This window comes from Periplaneta americana, chromosome 6 (genome assembly GCF_040183065.1).
Source record: "Periplaneta americana isolate PAMFEO1 chromosome 6, P.americana_PAMFEO1_priV1, whole genome shotgun sequence".
Classification (NCBI taxonomy): domain Eukaryota; kingdom Metazoa; phylum Arthropoda; class Insecta; order Blattodea; family Blattidae; genus Periplaneta; species Periplaneta americana.
Window position 1 is genome coordinate 40,590,501 of NC_091122.1, and position 16,826 is coordinate 40,607,326.

The window sequence follows — 16,826 nt, forward strand, 5'->3', positions numbered from 1 at the left end:
AACTGTAAATCAAGTTAAAAGTGTCCCCTGAGGTGAAATGATTACAGAACACAAAACATTAACATATATCATAAATACATCTAATTTTACTCACGTAGCCTAGTGGCTGATGGGTTGTGTTTCAGCAGTGAAGACATAGGTTCAAATCCAAGCAAATTCAAATACAATTCACTTTGTGTAAAGGAAAATTTCGAATAGGTTTTCTTAGAATACTGTTGCTAACAAAATGTTCAAAAGTGGCATGTAACAACAATTTAACATATGCTGCTATCTATAAAGTATGAAAATATCGGACATTTACTTACTTACAAATGGCTTTTAGGGAATCTGGTGGTTCACATAAGCCCTCCATTGGTCTCTATCCTGAGCAAGATTAATCCAGTCTCTAGCATCATATCCCACCTCCCTCAAATCCATTTTAATATTATCCTCCCATCTACGTCTCGGCCTCCCCAAAGATCTTTTTCCCTCAGGTCTTTCTAACACACTATATGCATTTCTCGATTCATCCATACGTGCTACATGCTTTTCCCATTGTAAACATCTGGATGTAATGTTCCTAATTATGTCAGGTGAAATTTATAATGCGTACAGTTCTGCATTGTGTAACTTTCTCCATTCTTCTGTAACTTCATCCCTCTTAGCCCTATTTTCTGAGCTCCTTGTTCTGGAACACTTTTAACCTTTGTTCCTCTCTCGGACATTTATTTTCAGTTTTCTTTTCTCTAAAAATGTTGCCATCCCCACGAATTTGCTGCTCTAGACCTAGGCCCATATAGCCCATGCATTAATGCGAGCCTTAGTGGACCACTGTAGGATACAGAATATAATATACATTAATATTTTTGTCACTTTTAAATGTTGATTTCTATGAAGGGAAACATTGTAGAAATCATTACAGTGATGTAACTTAAACCATACATAAATGATTATAATGATCCATTTTGTACGTATGCAATCCAGAAAACATAAGATCATGTTATTTGTATGTCTTTCATATAATAGTACAAGAAAATTCTCTATAAACAGTAATATAATTCACAACATGAAAAAGGAACTGAATTGTTGTGAGTTACATAGAATGTATACTGTATTGAAAAAGTATATGTGGGTCAATTTCTTTGCACGCATTCTTTTTTTAATTGAGAGCTCGAAGCTAGCTTACAGTGTAACAGAACTATTAAAACACAGAAGATAAAATCTTTACATCCATTGTCTTCCCCACACGCATTTCTAAATAAAACATACATGATTTCGAGGCAAAAACTCGTCAGTTTTTAAAGATTATTTGTAACACGTGTAACCTCATTTCAGAATCTTGTATTGCATAAAATTACGAGAAATATAGGTTAAGAATAGGCTATAAACATTCGTTCTGTGCGGGCAATGCATTTGGAAAGTGTGCCATAGCAGGTAATGTGCTATTGAGATAGAGACTTTTTATTAGATATTTGTTACTGACTGATTGATTTTGTAATTTAATTATATTTATTGATAGTGTTTTAAAATGTTAATGAACTATTAGTATGAAATTTCTCTTTTATAATATAGCCTTCTTATTTTTACTTCTTTGCTGCTTTCGTGTTTTTCTAGTATTTATTTATTTATATTTATGTTTTCATTGACATTTCGTGCAGTTTATTTTCAAATGTGTAACTTCTTTCACAGGTCTTATCCAAATATAGGTATCTATCTGTGCTTGTATAAAGATGTAATTAAAGCTGTGGAATTATAAAAACCTTAAGTAATAGATTGCTAGCTTCTGGATTGTGAGAAGTTTCCAATTAAATATAATTTTAACATTGATAGGTGATATTAATTAAGAAAAATTGATTGTCAGTGTACATTATGAACTGTATTTTTAAAGGAGTAATGCTTTGATTTTTTTATATTATTGAGGACCTAACATTCTAAAATGCTAAATGCCAATTTTTCAAATTTCATTTTATTCAATCTAAGGGAGGAACATTCATATGAGAATATAATACTAAATTGTCTTTGTCGTAGCTCAACTGTAAGTAACTCATTCGTACACCAAAAGATGGTGATGCATTTTGCAGTGTGTTTTTCATCAATATTTAAAGTTGTTTTTGGCACTTAGCACCTTTAGAATGTTAGGGCTTCAATTGTAATGAAGTTATTTAGGTTATTGGTACATATAATGCATTTTCTTTGGAGAACATAATTCTAGATTCAAGATTATTTGCAGTCTGTTTTGATAACATAAATTCAACTTTCTTCCAGGTGATTGCGTCTATGACTGTAGGCAAAGATGTGTCTGCCTTATTCCCAGATGTGGTGAACTGCATGCAGACAGACAATTTAGAGTTGAAGAAACTTGTGTACCTGTACCTGATGAATTATGCTAAAAGTCAACCAGATATGGCAATCATGGCAGTGAACACTTTTGTTAAGGTATGTACTTGTTGCAGATACACCTCGTTGATTAATGAAGAAACAGTTATAAAAATAACACGTTATTGTTCCTATTTTATAGTGATTTAGATTTAAACTTGTGAAAAGTAAATAAACTTAAGCGAATTTAAATTCTTACATAGCTCATCCTGTTAGCTGTAAAGAATTTAAGTAAATCTAAAAAAAAAAAAAGATATTTTATGTTGGTTAGTTTCCATTGAGGTTTTCATTTTTTCGCTTGTTATCCAATACAGAAATGTATTTTTTATTACTCGGAATTACACCTCAGTTTGGAGATCATTTCATGTTATCCAGGGAACATCACATGGAGGCGATCTTTACTTCCCATATTTAATATTTAGATTTATTTTCTTACGAAGCTTAAAATATCTGTTTACCATATTTTTTAGGACTGTGAAGATCCAAATCCATTGATTCGTGCATTGGCAGTACGTACAATGGGCTGCATTCGAGTTGACAAGATCACCGAATATCTATGTGAACCATTGAGGAAATGTCTGAAGGATGAAGATCCATATGTCCGAAAAACTGCAGCAGTTTGTGTGGCCAAGTTGTATGATATTAATGCTCAATTGGTGGAAGACCAAGGCTTCCTGGATCAGCTGAAAGACCTGCTGTCAGATTCTAATCCAATGGTTAGTTTGACTATACACTATTATTTGAACGATTTTCAGTTTAGTGGAGTTTACTGTATTCTCTTTCAGAACATACATTTGGGCAATATATATTTCATAATCTCTCAATACAACAATAACCCTGATATAACAGTAGAATTTTTCTAGTTCCCACAAAATTGTTATATCGAGGTTCGACTGTATTTATATGTGTTTAGTCTTGGTATGTAAAGAAGGTTAAGGTATTAAACGAAAATATCTTATTCTTTCATGGAGCAGTGTTATTTGGTTAATGATGCTGAAAAAAATGCCTTTTCCCTTTAAATTTTTGCTAATTTTTTTGTACATTTATTCTTGAAATACAATAGAAACATTAAGATATTTGGTGAAAGTATGAATTAGGAGCAAAAGTGACACCAGATATTTACTGTTTCGCTTCCAAATTTTTCTAGTACAACAATGCTACATAAAAGACGTGGAATATAAATGTTTTGTAGGAACATTCTACTTCTTTTATTCTTGAGTGTTTTATGAAACTTAATTCAGATTTACAAGAATAATGAAGTTATTAAGCATAAACACCACATTGCATACCATTCTAGACAAGTCTTAAGCAATACTTATCATAAAGGAAAATGGAGGGCGCATTTGAGATATAATTAGTGGTCTGTCACACTAGATGATTAATCACATCAATTAATTGCACTGTGCTGGTGACTGACCATTTCCCTCCACTTACCAATAAAAATAACGCAAATTAATGAGGATAAGGTATTGCTGTGGTTATTGAGCTGAAGAAAGTGCAGTAGGCCAAGATCATTTGATGTCCATAATATTTTGAGTGTTTAACTTAAAAAGAGGACTGTATTATAATCTATGTGAGGACAAAGCAATTAATTTTTTGGATGTCGGAGAAATAAATGATATCACAGATGTCGGCAAAAAAGTGAAAATGTCACCTTTTGCATGGTTTTTTTCCAATCCAATATTTAGGCTCTCAATGCTTATCGTATCTGTTGGCATTCATTTTCAACATCTCGTTTATCACACAGTAAACAAGAGAAGAATCATTTTATCCAAATGCTGTCTGAAGCCAAACTGGTCTAAGAGTCATATTGGTCGGTTGTCTAGTATGAAAGCTTCCATTTAAAACCGTATTCTGCCTTCAGTTGATCCATCTTCAGCAGTGGCGTAGCGTCAATGTAAGCTAAAAAGCTCAGCTTCCCCAGTTAATAATAATAATTTCATAATAAACCTGCAGTTTATGGATAAAATTATGTATTAATTTTAATAGAGTTTATATTTATGCGTTAAATATTGTGATGCGGCAGCTCAGGATGATTCGTGATGCAGCAGTAAACAAGAAGCCTGCACACACCAGCTTCCAAGCAGACTGGTTTCTTTCACTCATTCTTCTGTGTAACCCACCTCGCAGATTTTTCCATCCCTTTCTAACTGAACTACCCTGGTCGCAAGGCTTGCAAGAAGCTAGCTTTTACATTGAAAATAATTTAGTTTCCGAGTTTATCCCTTTCATGAGTTGTGTTCAGTTGATGTGTTGGCGTGCATTGTGGGTGATATAATAAATAATGAGTGAAATAACAATTCCTGACAATTCTATTATCAAGACTGACTTACGAACAAAAGTGTGATTTAGAAAACAAATGACCGACTCCCTTGCTGTCAATGAAGGACACAACCAAAACACAGACGCATACTTATGTAATGATACTAATACTGTATCTATTGACCGTTAATATTGTGATTTCTCTAAATATGACAGGGAGTGAGCTAATGTTATTCGTATACGTGTCTATTTGTTAGAGATATGTGTAAACCGTGAAATCATATTTTACTACGAACCATTTGAGGTGATGCCTTATTGGTTTTACTTACGAGGTTCCAACCAATCTTCGGACTGCTGACTTGACATTGACTACTATTTATTTTAAGACTATATTTTTGTAATACGTTTTTTCATATGTACATAAAAGACAACTTGAGTCAGCTTCCCCTGCCCAAAATTTCATGCTACGCCACTGATCTTCAGTATCATTGACTGGTTGTGGTGGTGAGTGATTGTGGAAGACTAATGATTTGACTGTAGTTGAAACTATGCTTTACAGAAACTTGCACTGATCAATCTGTGAGCTTGATCACCTGGTGTAGGGAGCTTATTATTGGCTTATTGTCGCAGGTTGTCGCTAATGCAGTAGCTGCCTTGTCTGAAATAAATGAGGCCAGTACAAGTGGTTCTCCTCTTATTGAAATGAATGCTCAGACCATTAATAAGCTCTTGACCGCCCTGAATGAATGCACTGAATGGGGACAAGTGTTCATTCTGGATTCGTTAGCAAATTACAGCCCCAAGGACGACAGAGAAGCACAGAGGTATGTGTAAAACATAGTTCACTATGAAATTTATTGTTTTCTAATTACATTGAAACAAATATCATTTTAAGAAAACTTCAAATTAGAATAAATGACATGTAATAGTATGGTACACACTGTAAAATTGTATTGTGACATTTAACATAATTTTATGAAAAAATTGTGCTTGCAGCATTTGTGAGAGAATTACTCCACGCTTGGCACATGCAAATGCTGCAGTAGTTCTTTCTGCTGTGAAAGTTTTGATGAAGCTGATGGAAATGCTTCCTGCGGATTCCGACTTTGTTTCAACTTTAACAAAGAAGCTGGCACCACCTCTTGTCACTCTTTTGTCCTCAGAACCTGAGGTTAGACTCCTAATTATAACAGATTCTTTTTTGTGTACTTTAAATTATATCAGTATTTTAATTCTGTAATTCAGCATCTGAAAGATATGCTTTAGTTGAAATATGTTCAGAAAATTATCTTTCAGGTAGACATTGCATTTGTAATTTTAGAATTTTTTGAAGCACTGGAATATGATTAGGTCGTCTGTAAGAAAACATAAGTAACTTATAATTAGGGGGCGGATGTTGATGAAAAGTCATCTTCTTATTTTTCACGTTAGAACAATGCCTACTAATATAGAAATCCTTTCTATATTAGTATCAACGTAAAAAAGTAATTTCTTATACTGCATTTTTTGCATTTTTTGAACTAATAGGCATTTTTATTATTTTTTTCGGCCTTTTTTGGTCATTTTTAATACTTTGAAGAACTTTTAGATTATTTGGAATGCATTTTACTTTCTTCTTTACCGATAGGTCTGTTAAATCATTTTCTAACCAAATAGGTCAATAGTAATTACCTACTGAATAAGTGAATAACAGTGAAGTTTGAGTTTTATAGTTTGGAACAGACTCTAAAGTCCATCCCTCATTCCACTGAAGGCTTCACTTCACACAACAGAAGTAATATAAAATACTTGACAGCAGCTTAGTTTAAGTGAGGATTTTGACTGCTACTGTTCTTTTGTTGGTACGAGGGTGTCTTTAGAATTTATATTTGGAAAGGGGGAAACTTTCACCATGTCCTGGACGGGACATTGTGTCCTCATCATGGTTCGGAAGGGATGTCTGCTGTAGTAGGCAGTATTTTTAACACAAAGATTGCAAGAATGCACGCTGCGCCCACAATTTGTTTTGTCATTCACACTCCCTCACCTGGAAGATCTGGTTACAAAAGTGAAGCATGGAAGGAAGGTGAGATGGAGAATAAAGGCACTGATATGGACCATCTCTGTTTGAAACATATTGTAAACCCTCATTAAAATCTATAGTTTTCCCTTAAAACCTTCATTTTGTTGCATGTTCTTTTCCTTTATCTTAGCCAAATTCCAGAAAGTTGCCTCCTCTCTCCGAGATTTGCAAGGCAGTCATTGAAACAAGGTGACTAATTGGTGCGAGTATGATGAATAATATTTAAATGTCATTTTCTTTGAATTTTATGTCAGTTTTCCATTAGTTCAAGGGCATTTTAATGATCATTTTAAGTAGATTTTTAGGCCATCAACATCCGCCCTCTACTTATAATACTTTTTTATTTACAAACCAATAAGATTGAAGTCAATAAAAATCAGAATTAACGTGCCTATAGAATTACAGTTTCTGTCATAAAATATGTATTTTCCACATAAGTAAAATTAGAAATCAAAACTTGTCAAACTGGAGCTATATTTATAAATTAGTACTGCTTAACAGGAAAAAAACCAGTGTTATGATAAATACGCATTTTTTGTTTACTTTACTACAAAAATATATTAGTTTAAAGAAAAAATGCTACATTAGCAAAGCTTGAAATATGGTCAATGAAACTTGTAATAATTTTAATGTATTTTTTTTTATTTGTTCTGTTTATAGGTGCAGTATGTTGCACTTCGCAACATCAACTTGATTGTTCAGAAACGTCCAGATATCCTGAAACATGAAATGAAGGTGTTCTTCGTGAAATATAACGATCCCATATATGTGAAACTTGAAAAGTTAGATATAATGATTCGCCTTGCATCTCAGGCTAATATTGCCCAAGTCCTTTCGGAGCTTAAAGAGTGAGTTGTCTACTTTCATAGCATATGCTAAACAAAGCATGATATGACTTATTATTTCACATTGTGTAAGTAAGTTATGGCTTGAGTCTGTATAGAAGAAACAATGTTCATTATAGTTTCATAGGAGAGAAGCAATATTACTAGGACATTCAAAAAGTAATGGTAACATAGTTACTGTTTCACACTAAATTTATTTATGTTACTTTTGACATTTCATACTTTAAATATAATCTCCTGCTATATCAACAATAAGTTGTCAAATTCTTAGAAGATGGCGGACTCCATCTGCAGCAGCATTCTGGATATCTCCCTCACTGATCAATATAAAGCTCTTTTAATGCCAACTCTTGATTGAAAGCAAATACCTTGCTTCCATCCAACTTGGAATAGTTCAGTATTGTACAACTTCTCTTCCACTGGCATTTGTAATGCCCTAACACTCGGAGTTGCATGTTTTTCTCTTGCAACTTGAATTTTTATGAAACACCTTTGTTCGTACCTTTAGAGCTATATTGTTTAGTAAAAATCAGAAACAGCCATTGTATTTAAAAAATATGGCTACTTCGAGACTTTCAATATTGGAAACTTATGAAACAATCACTGCTCTACTACATAGTACAAGATTTCAATGGTCACCTATAGGAGCACTGATTTACAGCATTGTTGCCATTACTTATCGAATGCCCTAGCATTTTTGAAGTATTGGCCATGTAAATTTTGTTCCTAAGATATAACAGTAACTATGAATGTGGAAGTCAGTAAAAAAAAATTGAGGTCTGTAATTCAGTAGGACAGTCAGAGCTCCTTTTATGAAACATGAGACGAAAATAGTAATTCTCATGAAATATCTTAAATTTTCAATTTCTTAGATCAGTAAGATAGATATTATGGTACATGATAATAACTACAATTTTCATTCTAAGATACAAAATTTAAATAAATATTTAAATTATTCACTAAACTGGAGAATTTGCTATGGTAGCTTCGAACTGTGCCATTACGGTTACGGCCAAATTTAACTAAATACACAATGTCGCCAACACAAGAACATGAAGTTGGTCTGTGGCGTTGTTAGAAGGAGAAATTTGTTTTTTTTTCTCCCTACCTCCTTCGTTCTCAGAGAGATAGCACCACTGTATCTGCGTAAATATTATGAGTAGATTACGTGGCTTAGATGTGGGGCTTGCGTCAGGAACAGTTTTGCTGTGGCGCTTGCTCCAGTTATACATCTTGCATATTATACGAAGGTTAGGTTTGATTAGTTTAGGTTTTTATTATCCAAGTTCGTGCATGCGCAGATAGGCAAAATGATCCTGTCGGTCATGGCTCTTATGATGGTTTTTGTTTCGTAATTTTGGTAAACAATAATATGATGAAAGCGGTGAATAATTTCATGTTCAGTAAATGTTTTCTTTGTAAAAGACGAGGTATTATCTCTAGATCACAAATAAAAGAATAACGTGGTCATAATTACATACTTCACACTTTGGTCAACATTAACCGGAAATTTACTTTTCTTCATTTGAATAATATTCCCTGAAACACACCTTTTTCACCCCTTTATTTCGTTGTGATAACCTACTTTAAGATCTTACTACATCTGAATTTTCATTTGGTGCATTCAGAACTCCGTCATTGTACTGCATAAACCTTACACTTGACTAATGGAGTGAATTATTTAAGAATATAGTCGCAAATTTTACTACCACCATTTCAATTGTCTTTTGTTTGACATGGCTCAATATGGCCTGGTGACTAGTGGCCAGAGAGCAACATCGACTACCGACATTGGTCTACCGTGCGTATTATCCAGTTGTTCCAAATTATTTATTGTTTTGTTTTTCTTTCAGATATGCTACAGAAGTGGATGTTGACTTTGTACGCAAAGCAGTTCGAGCTATTGGGAGATGTGCTATTAAAGTAGAGCAGTCTGCTGAACGGTGTGTGTCTACTCTCTTGGATCTGATTCAGACGAAGGTTTGTTCAAAATGTGCCCAAACGTTTTACTGAGATACAGAAAGAAAGTAGATAACAGCATATTTCAGAGGATAATTTGAGTGGCCAGAGTTGCCTAAACCACAATTATGCTGAAAAAAAGTTATTGAAGTCTAAACTCAGGTGTGGTTTTTTTTAATTATATGCTCTCAATTGGAAATTATTTCACCTTTACCATTATCTAATATTTATCTAGTACATTTACTTTGGCACACATATAAATGATAATTTACAGTCATTCTTTGCTGAAATCAGACACTTAAAAATTTTTGGGTTAGGCAACTCTGCCACTGAGCCACTCACTTGGTATGGAGGACCTAGAAAAGAAGCACATGCTGATTCCTTAATGGCGGAATTTTTGTTGCTAAATTAATAAAATAGCATTTTCTCTTTTTCATTTTGAAATTTAAATGCTTCTTCTCTTTGACTGTCAAATAATATGGGAACTTGAATGGATGTGACCAAAGAATTATATGACAGTTGTGACTTTCACTTTGGAGTGAATTCATTATTATTTACTTGCAAACCATCATTCTAGAATTTCAACAAAGACAAGAAATGCTATTGTTTTTTTTTAATTATCCTAAATTTTGTTTCTTGCATCTTTAGGTAAATTATGTTGTCCAGGAAGCCATTGTTGTGATAAAAGACATTTTCCGCAAGTACCCTAACAAATATGAAAGCATTATATCCACACTCTGCGAGAATCTGGATACACTTGACGAGCCTGAAGCAAGGTAAATATAAGCTTAAGTATATTTTTAATATGTACATGATTGTCTTCCGTATGGAACAAGGATATAGTATAAAATTAATACAGGAATTAATGGGAGAATGAATAATAATTTCTGCAACTTGTGAAACATAAACTGTTAATCTTAATAGTAGCAATGGAAAACATCAGTGTTAATGGAATGAAAAGGCTAATAGAAAAAAAAAAGATCTGCTTATGTCTGGCCTTTCATTTCTCCTGTTTTGTGATTTAAGGTAATATTTCATTGACATTAGGATGAGTATTTTTGGATCATTTTTGGAAAAAAAAAATTTCATTAAACAGATTTTAGAACAGTAAAAAATGTAGAGCAAGGAGTAATAGACACTTTTCCTACTAACAGATATATTTATGATATCGCTATGTCATGTAAAGGACATTATAAAATAATATTAATGTATTTTGAAGACATGATGTGTGTGAGGTGCAGGCAGTTGAGTTTTAACTTTCTGGTTTTATGAAATTTGCATTGAACATACTGTCATGCTGCAAAAATTGAATTTCGAGACTTCTATAAAAATACATGTTGGACAGATTTTGTTTATAATATTAATTATCTAAGTCAATTCATCAGATAGTGATGTACGTGAAAATGTAGTAAATTTTATACTCAAAATGTATCTTTTTGAGCATATAACATAGAATGATGATTAACTCAAAATTGACTTCAGTAATTACCGCGTTCATTTTTCCTGTATGGTACAAAGGAAATACTGTAGTTTGTTTCCGAAAATATGTGTACATACCAGAGGAATTAATTATCTGTAAAATTGTGCATCTAATTGAAAACTTGTTCAGACAAAAATGTATGCCTTGAAAAAAATGTTGTTGTTTTCTAATACCAGGAGTTTGACAATAAAGTCACTTGACCTCTTGCACTCCAATATTTTTCAAAGATATTATCATGGTCAGCCACTGAAGCACAGATTTTGAGGTGTTCCGAATCCATTTCTTGGTTTGAGTTGCACAGTGGACAGTTAGGGGACTGATATATTCCAATTCTATGCAGATGCTTGGCTAAACAATCATGGCCTCTTGTCAATCTAAATGCAGCTACAGACGATTTTCGTGGTAAATCGGGAATTAACTGTGGATTATGATGCAGAGAGTTCCATTTTTTCCCTTGAGATTGTGTTATCAAATTTTGTTTGTTGAAGTCTAAGTATGTAGATTTAATAAATCTTTTCACAGAGTAATACGTGAAAAAAATGTATGTAATTCCTTTGAACAATTACTGAAACTAAAATAAGAAAGGACACAAAGTGTAAAATCAACTGTTGTGATAAGGCAAGAAATATTGTAAGCATCACAGTACTACTTTTCTTTGAATGGACTCTATACTCTGCTGTTGAAGAGACAAGCAGGGCATGGTACTGGACTGTGGCTAAAGTCAGCAGTAAATAAAATAAGCTTTTCTTTTATTTTGACTGTTGATAATACTTCATTTGAATGCGAGAAAAGATGTCGGACATAAACGAGTTTCACTACCAAAATATTAACAATAATGTTTACAGACTTTCAGATGACATTTCAAATGACACTGTTAAAAATTAGTTTTCCTATGACATTTTGTGTAAATCCGACTTTGTCCGTCATGCACAGCATTGACAGAATATCTTATAATATGTTGTTTATTTAATTCATTAAAATAATTTGGTTACTGGATCGTTTTTGTAGCTTAATATGTATTAATTCATGTGCTCCATAATTTATTTTTGACGTGAAAAGTTTAAATTTCTTCTCAAATGCTGTACTTTTGAACAAGATGTCCAATAGTAATATGCCTTACAAGAGCAGTATGTTGAAGTTTTCATGTTCGAGGAAAAGTTTTAAAAAGTGAAACGTAGCTGAGCTTTTTTAATTTCCGAGAATTGAAAGAAAACATACCGCTCGTGTATCGTGCATTATTTTGTGCGAAGATCGTTTATTACATACCTGAAAGAGGAATTTCTAATTAGTTGCAATGAAATCTCCATCTTGGTTTCTGTTCAATGACGGCAAATTTGCAAAACAAAAATATCTATCTTCAACATTGTTGCTTTAAAATGTTTTCTGTGTTTACTATACTCCAGCCATGGGCGTATTTTGCGGGCTACCGGGGCTACCGGCGGTAGCCCAAGGAAATTACAAAAGAAAAAGTTTATAATATAACATAATGTAATAATTTTGTATTATTAGTTTTACCATAGTAATTAAAATTAAAGTAATTGTTAGATATATTTTGTGTAATAATAGGGTCAGCGGTAGCCCAAACCCTTTAACCAGTATACGCCACTGACTCCAGCAGGCCGTGATATACGTCTGTCTTTTTTTTCCCCCAGTCTATGATGAGTCTGGAATCTTGTTGATTTTTTCACGGCTTCCTTAATGTTACTTGCATCACGAATGCAGTAACTTTAGTGGAGTTGTAGAGTTTACTTAATTTTTGCAAATATTTAAAAACAATAATTAACAGTGCAATTTAGGTGAAATTGCAGTGGTAAGTTTCCAATTTATAATTATTACTATATTGAACGTCTCTAAAAATAATATGTTAAAAACCTAAAGCAGTAAAATCAATATGTCACTTAAGCGGTAAGAAGAGGGAAATTGTTATGTGTGTTAGGTTGGGAATATTGAATGTGGAATTTTAGACTATCCGTGGATTGGTTTTGTGCGGAAACCAAGCAAATACGCACGATCTCGTACAAACATTTTTTTACACATTTTTGCTTAATATTTATCTACATTAAGTGAGTAACATATAATGACAAAATGTGTTGAGTTTAATTTGCACTGCTGGTAATAGTAATACATAATCTTACTACAAAAATAATGATGAACCCAGCATTTATTTTCACAAACTTTTCCTGTGTAATTAAATGTTACATTTTTGTTATCAGAGCCTCTATGATTTGGATTATTGGAGAGTATGCAGAAAGAATTGATAATGCTGATGAACTATTAGAGAGCTTTTTGGAAGGATTCCATGATGAAAACACTCAGGTTCAACTGCAGCTTCTCACAGCTATTGTCAAGTTGTTCTTGAAGAGGCCAACAGACACACAGGAGCTAGTGCAGCAGGTGCTGAGCTTAGCAACCCAAGACTCTGACAACCCTGACTTGCGCGACCGTGGTTTTATCTACTGGCGCCTCCTTTCTACTGATCCAGCTGCAGCTAAGGAAGTAGTTTTGGCTGAGAAGCCTCTTATTTCTGAGGAGACGGATCTCTTGGAGCCAACACTGCTGGACGAACTCATCTGTCACATATCTAGTCTGGCTTCTGTGTATCACAAGCCACCAAATGCGTTTGTGGAAGGAAGAGGAGCAGGAGTGCGAAAAATGCTGCCTGCCAGGTAAGAACATTGTACTAGTGTTAGGACTTCTTCTTCTTGGATGACACCATAGACTGCATCGAATCTTGTCCTCCCCAATTCTTTGCCTTCAGATGTTCCATCTTTCTATGCTGAGCTACTCCCAACACTCCCCTGTTACTTTATCTTCCCATCTATAGCCCCTTCGCTCTAATTTCCGGCAGCGAATCGCGTTGCAGGTCGGCTACATTTAAACATGTGCATCTTGTGATTCGCTGAGGAACACGTTATTCATTTCTTAAGGCTCGATAAATAATATAATTGCCCGCCATTTTGGCTCTTTCGTTGGCGTTCGCAGAAAGCACACGAAGACGTTATTTGCCGCTCAATTATTTGCTCAATTACAGTGCGTTTGATTTATTATCATAGGAGCTACAACATGATAATGTTTAATGGTGTGGCAAATAGATTCCTCGTATGGTAGCTCGGCAATGAAAGAACAAAAATGGCGAACGGTACTACCTACCTAGACTTTATAGAGCTTTCACTTCCTAAGACGTAAGCAAAGAAGAGGAGTCACGCCGGGAATAACAGCATCGCGACTGTAACTTCCATCTGCATCGTATCTTGTCCTCCCCAATTCTTTGCCTTCATATGTTCCATCTTTCTATGCTGAGCTACTCCCAGCACTCTCCTGTCACATTATCTTCCAATCTAACAATTACATACTACAGGAACAGACGAAACTCTGTCCAAAGAATGGAAAACTTACACATTCCACAACACGTGCAACTACTACACCCCCAAGTTAAATTTGCATCCCACGAGTGCAAGAGATGAGCGCTAGTAGCTCGTTGTTTAGTATACAAACTACAGTTTCATCTGTGAGTGAGGTCATGTTACAAGAGATAATGCAATGAGTGAGGTAATGTATATAATGTGTGTAAGAAATATGATGCATAATATTAATATTAATAATATTAGTTGAGGCATACCTCATTGCAATAATTAACTATACAGTATTGAGTATCCACTGTACGTGAAGACAATCTGAATTTGGATAAAATAGCTTATCAAAATTAACGATTACTGCACTTTACATAGGTACAACACAGTATTTATACAGGTACAACACTTTCATCACCTCCTATACACGTGTATTCACCACTATCTCATACAACTCACTGGCAAAAATAGTAAACAATGTCTTTATCAGCTTAGTATTTACTCATAGATTGCATAATGCGAGACGGAGAGGGAAGACAGATTTAACTTAGAGGCATAGTACAGTGCGTATACTAACTGGCCCTGCAGGAGAAGTGGCAAGCAGAACGTGGGGACTCGAGTAGTGGTGTTGGTATCGTGCATGTAGAGTTAATGTACTTGGCTGCATTGAATGGTGGAGGATGGGAGAACGTGAGAGAAGAAAACCACGTTCAAAACAAGGCCAAGTTTATATCACTGCTGGGTCGAATACTGCCACTTGCTTCTCTGCGGAACCAGTTAGTATACGCACTGTATAAACGATCAAGAAAAGAATAGGAGGAGTTGGCACAAAGGCCAAGACAAGAAAATTCTCCCTTTCTCTCTCTGTCTCTTGATGACGATGATGAGGAGGAGAAGGATGATGGTGACATCATGGCCACATCAAACTGTGTTTCAGGGCTGGTTCTCAAGAGACAGTATTGGAAACTACAACAGTCACTGATCAACCAGCAGTTATACCAGCCCAAGATTCACTAATTGGAGATCTGCTTAGCATGGACATTAGTGCTCCAACTGTCCCTGTTCCTGCTACGACAAATGTCTTCTCTCCACCTTCTGTCGACCTTCTAGGTGGTGGCCTGGACAGTTTGGTGAGTTCTGTTAATGTTTATGTCCGAAATCTCGTGTATTATTATGCTACCTTTTAGCTATAAAGATGTTATGACAAGATAATGTAAAACATGGGGGTTCATTATCAGGCCATTATTTTAGAATTTTCGTTGTACAGTATTCAAGGTTTGGAGATTTCAGTGTAAGAAATGGACTTTTGTTTTAAGTTGTAGGCCTATATTTTCTTCCACTGGAAAATGTTGTTTTTAATGCCAGGCGTTTGACAATAAAGTCATTTGACCTCTTGCACTCCAATATTTTTCAAAGATATTATCATGGTCAACCACTGAAGCACAGATTTTGAGGTCCACTGGAAAATGTTGTTGTTGTTTTCTAATGCCAACTGTTTGACAATAAAGTCATTTGACCTCTTGCACTCCAATATTTTTCAAAGATATTATCATGGTCAGCCACTGAAGGACAGATTTTGAGGTGTTCCGAATCCATTTCTTGGTTTGAGTTGCACAATGGGCAGTTAGGGGACTGATATATTCCAATTCTGTGCAGGTGCTTGGCCAAACAGTCATGGCCAATCTAAATGCAGCTACAGACGATTTTCGTAGTGATTAAATAGATATGCTTTTAGCAAAGCCCTGAAAAGACAAAACTGTCTAGAACTGCGTGTATTTGTAACTGACAAATTGTATGCAGCTCGGAGGAGATGTTGGAGGTACAGCAGCTGGTACTGGTACCGGTGCTGCTGCTGCTGCTACTGCACCTGCTCCTGTATCACAGTCAACTACAGGACTTCTTGGAGATATATTCGGATTCTCAGCTGCTCCTGCGTCATACACTCCTCCCAAAGCAAATTGGCTACCTGCTGAAAAAGGCAAAGGATTGGACATCTGGGGAACATTCTCAAGAAGGTATATTTTCACCTGAAACCAATTATACTTGTTTTAAGTGTTGGTTGGTTTATGGCAGACACAAAAGATGTGCTTCATTTGTCTTTTGTTTTAAATGTAATATAATGCAAATGGTCCAGAAACATATAACTGTTAAATATTTTAATGAACAAATGCTTATCAAAGTCTGTTGTGGTGGTGGTGACGATAGTGATAATGATTTGTAAGTTATTGTCTTATCGAATTATGTTTGAAATTAGTGTTCTTTTAGCATGTTGATAGAAGCTGTATGATACGACAACTTCTATTTATAGTTATGAAATTAATATTAATCCAACATAATAATGATATTATTATTATTATTATTATTATTATTATTATTATTATTATTATTATTATTATAAGGGGTTGGGCGAAGGGCTAACAACCCATCACTGTAAAAAACAGCTTGTTACGAATCCTTCAAATATGTTAGGAGAAAATTCACAAACGATTAGGGAAAACACGGGAATTTTACTG

At 34.5% G+C, this 16,826-nt stretch overlaps 1 protein-coding gene across 1 annotated transcript in view; it reads left to right on the top strand.

Moving 5' to 3' along the window:
• Positions 1-16,826, top strand: part of AP-1-2beta (adaptor protein complex 1/2, beta subunit) — a 63,601-nt gene that overhangs the window by 36,402 nt on the left and 10,373 nt on the right. The window contains exons 3-12 of the mRNA XM_069827977.1: positions 2,245-2,415; positions 2,826-3,071; positions 5,248-5,441; positions 5,614-5,788; positions 7,340-7,527; positions 9,378-9,504; positions 10,132-10,259; positions 13,177-13,629; positions 15,251-15,443; positions 16,114-16,328. Coding sequence (XP_069684078.1) covers positions 2,245-2,415; positions 2,826-3,071; positions 5,248-5,441; positions 5,614-5,788; positions 7,340-7,527; positions 9,378-9,504; positions 10,132-10,259; positions 13,177-13,629; positions 15,251-15,443; positions 16,114-16,328 — 2,090 coding nt within the window. The remainder of the gene's footprint in view (positions 1-2,244; positions 2,416-2,825; positions 3,072-5,247; positions 5,442-5,613; positions 5,789-7,339; positions 7,528-9,377; positions 9,505-10,131; positions 10,260-13,176; positions 13,630-15,250; positions 15,444-16,113; positions 16,329-16,826) is intronic.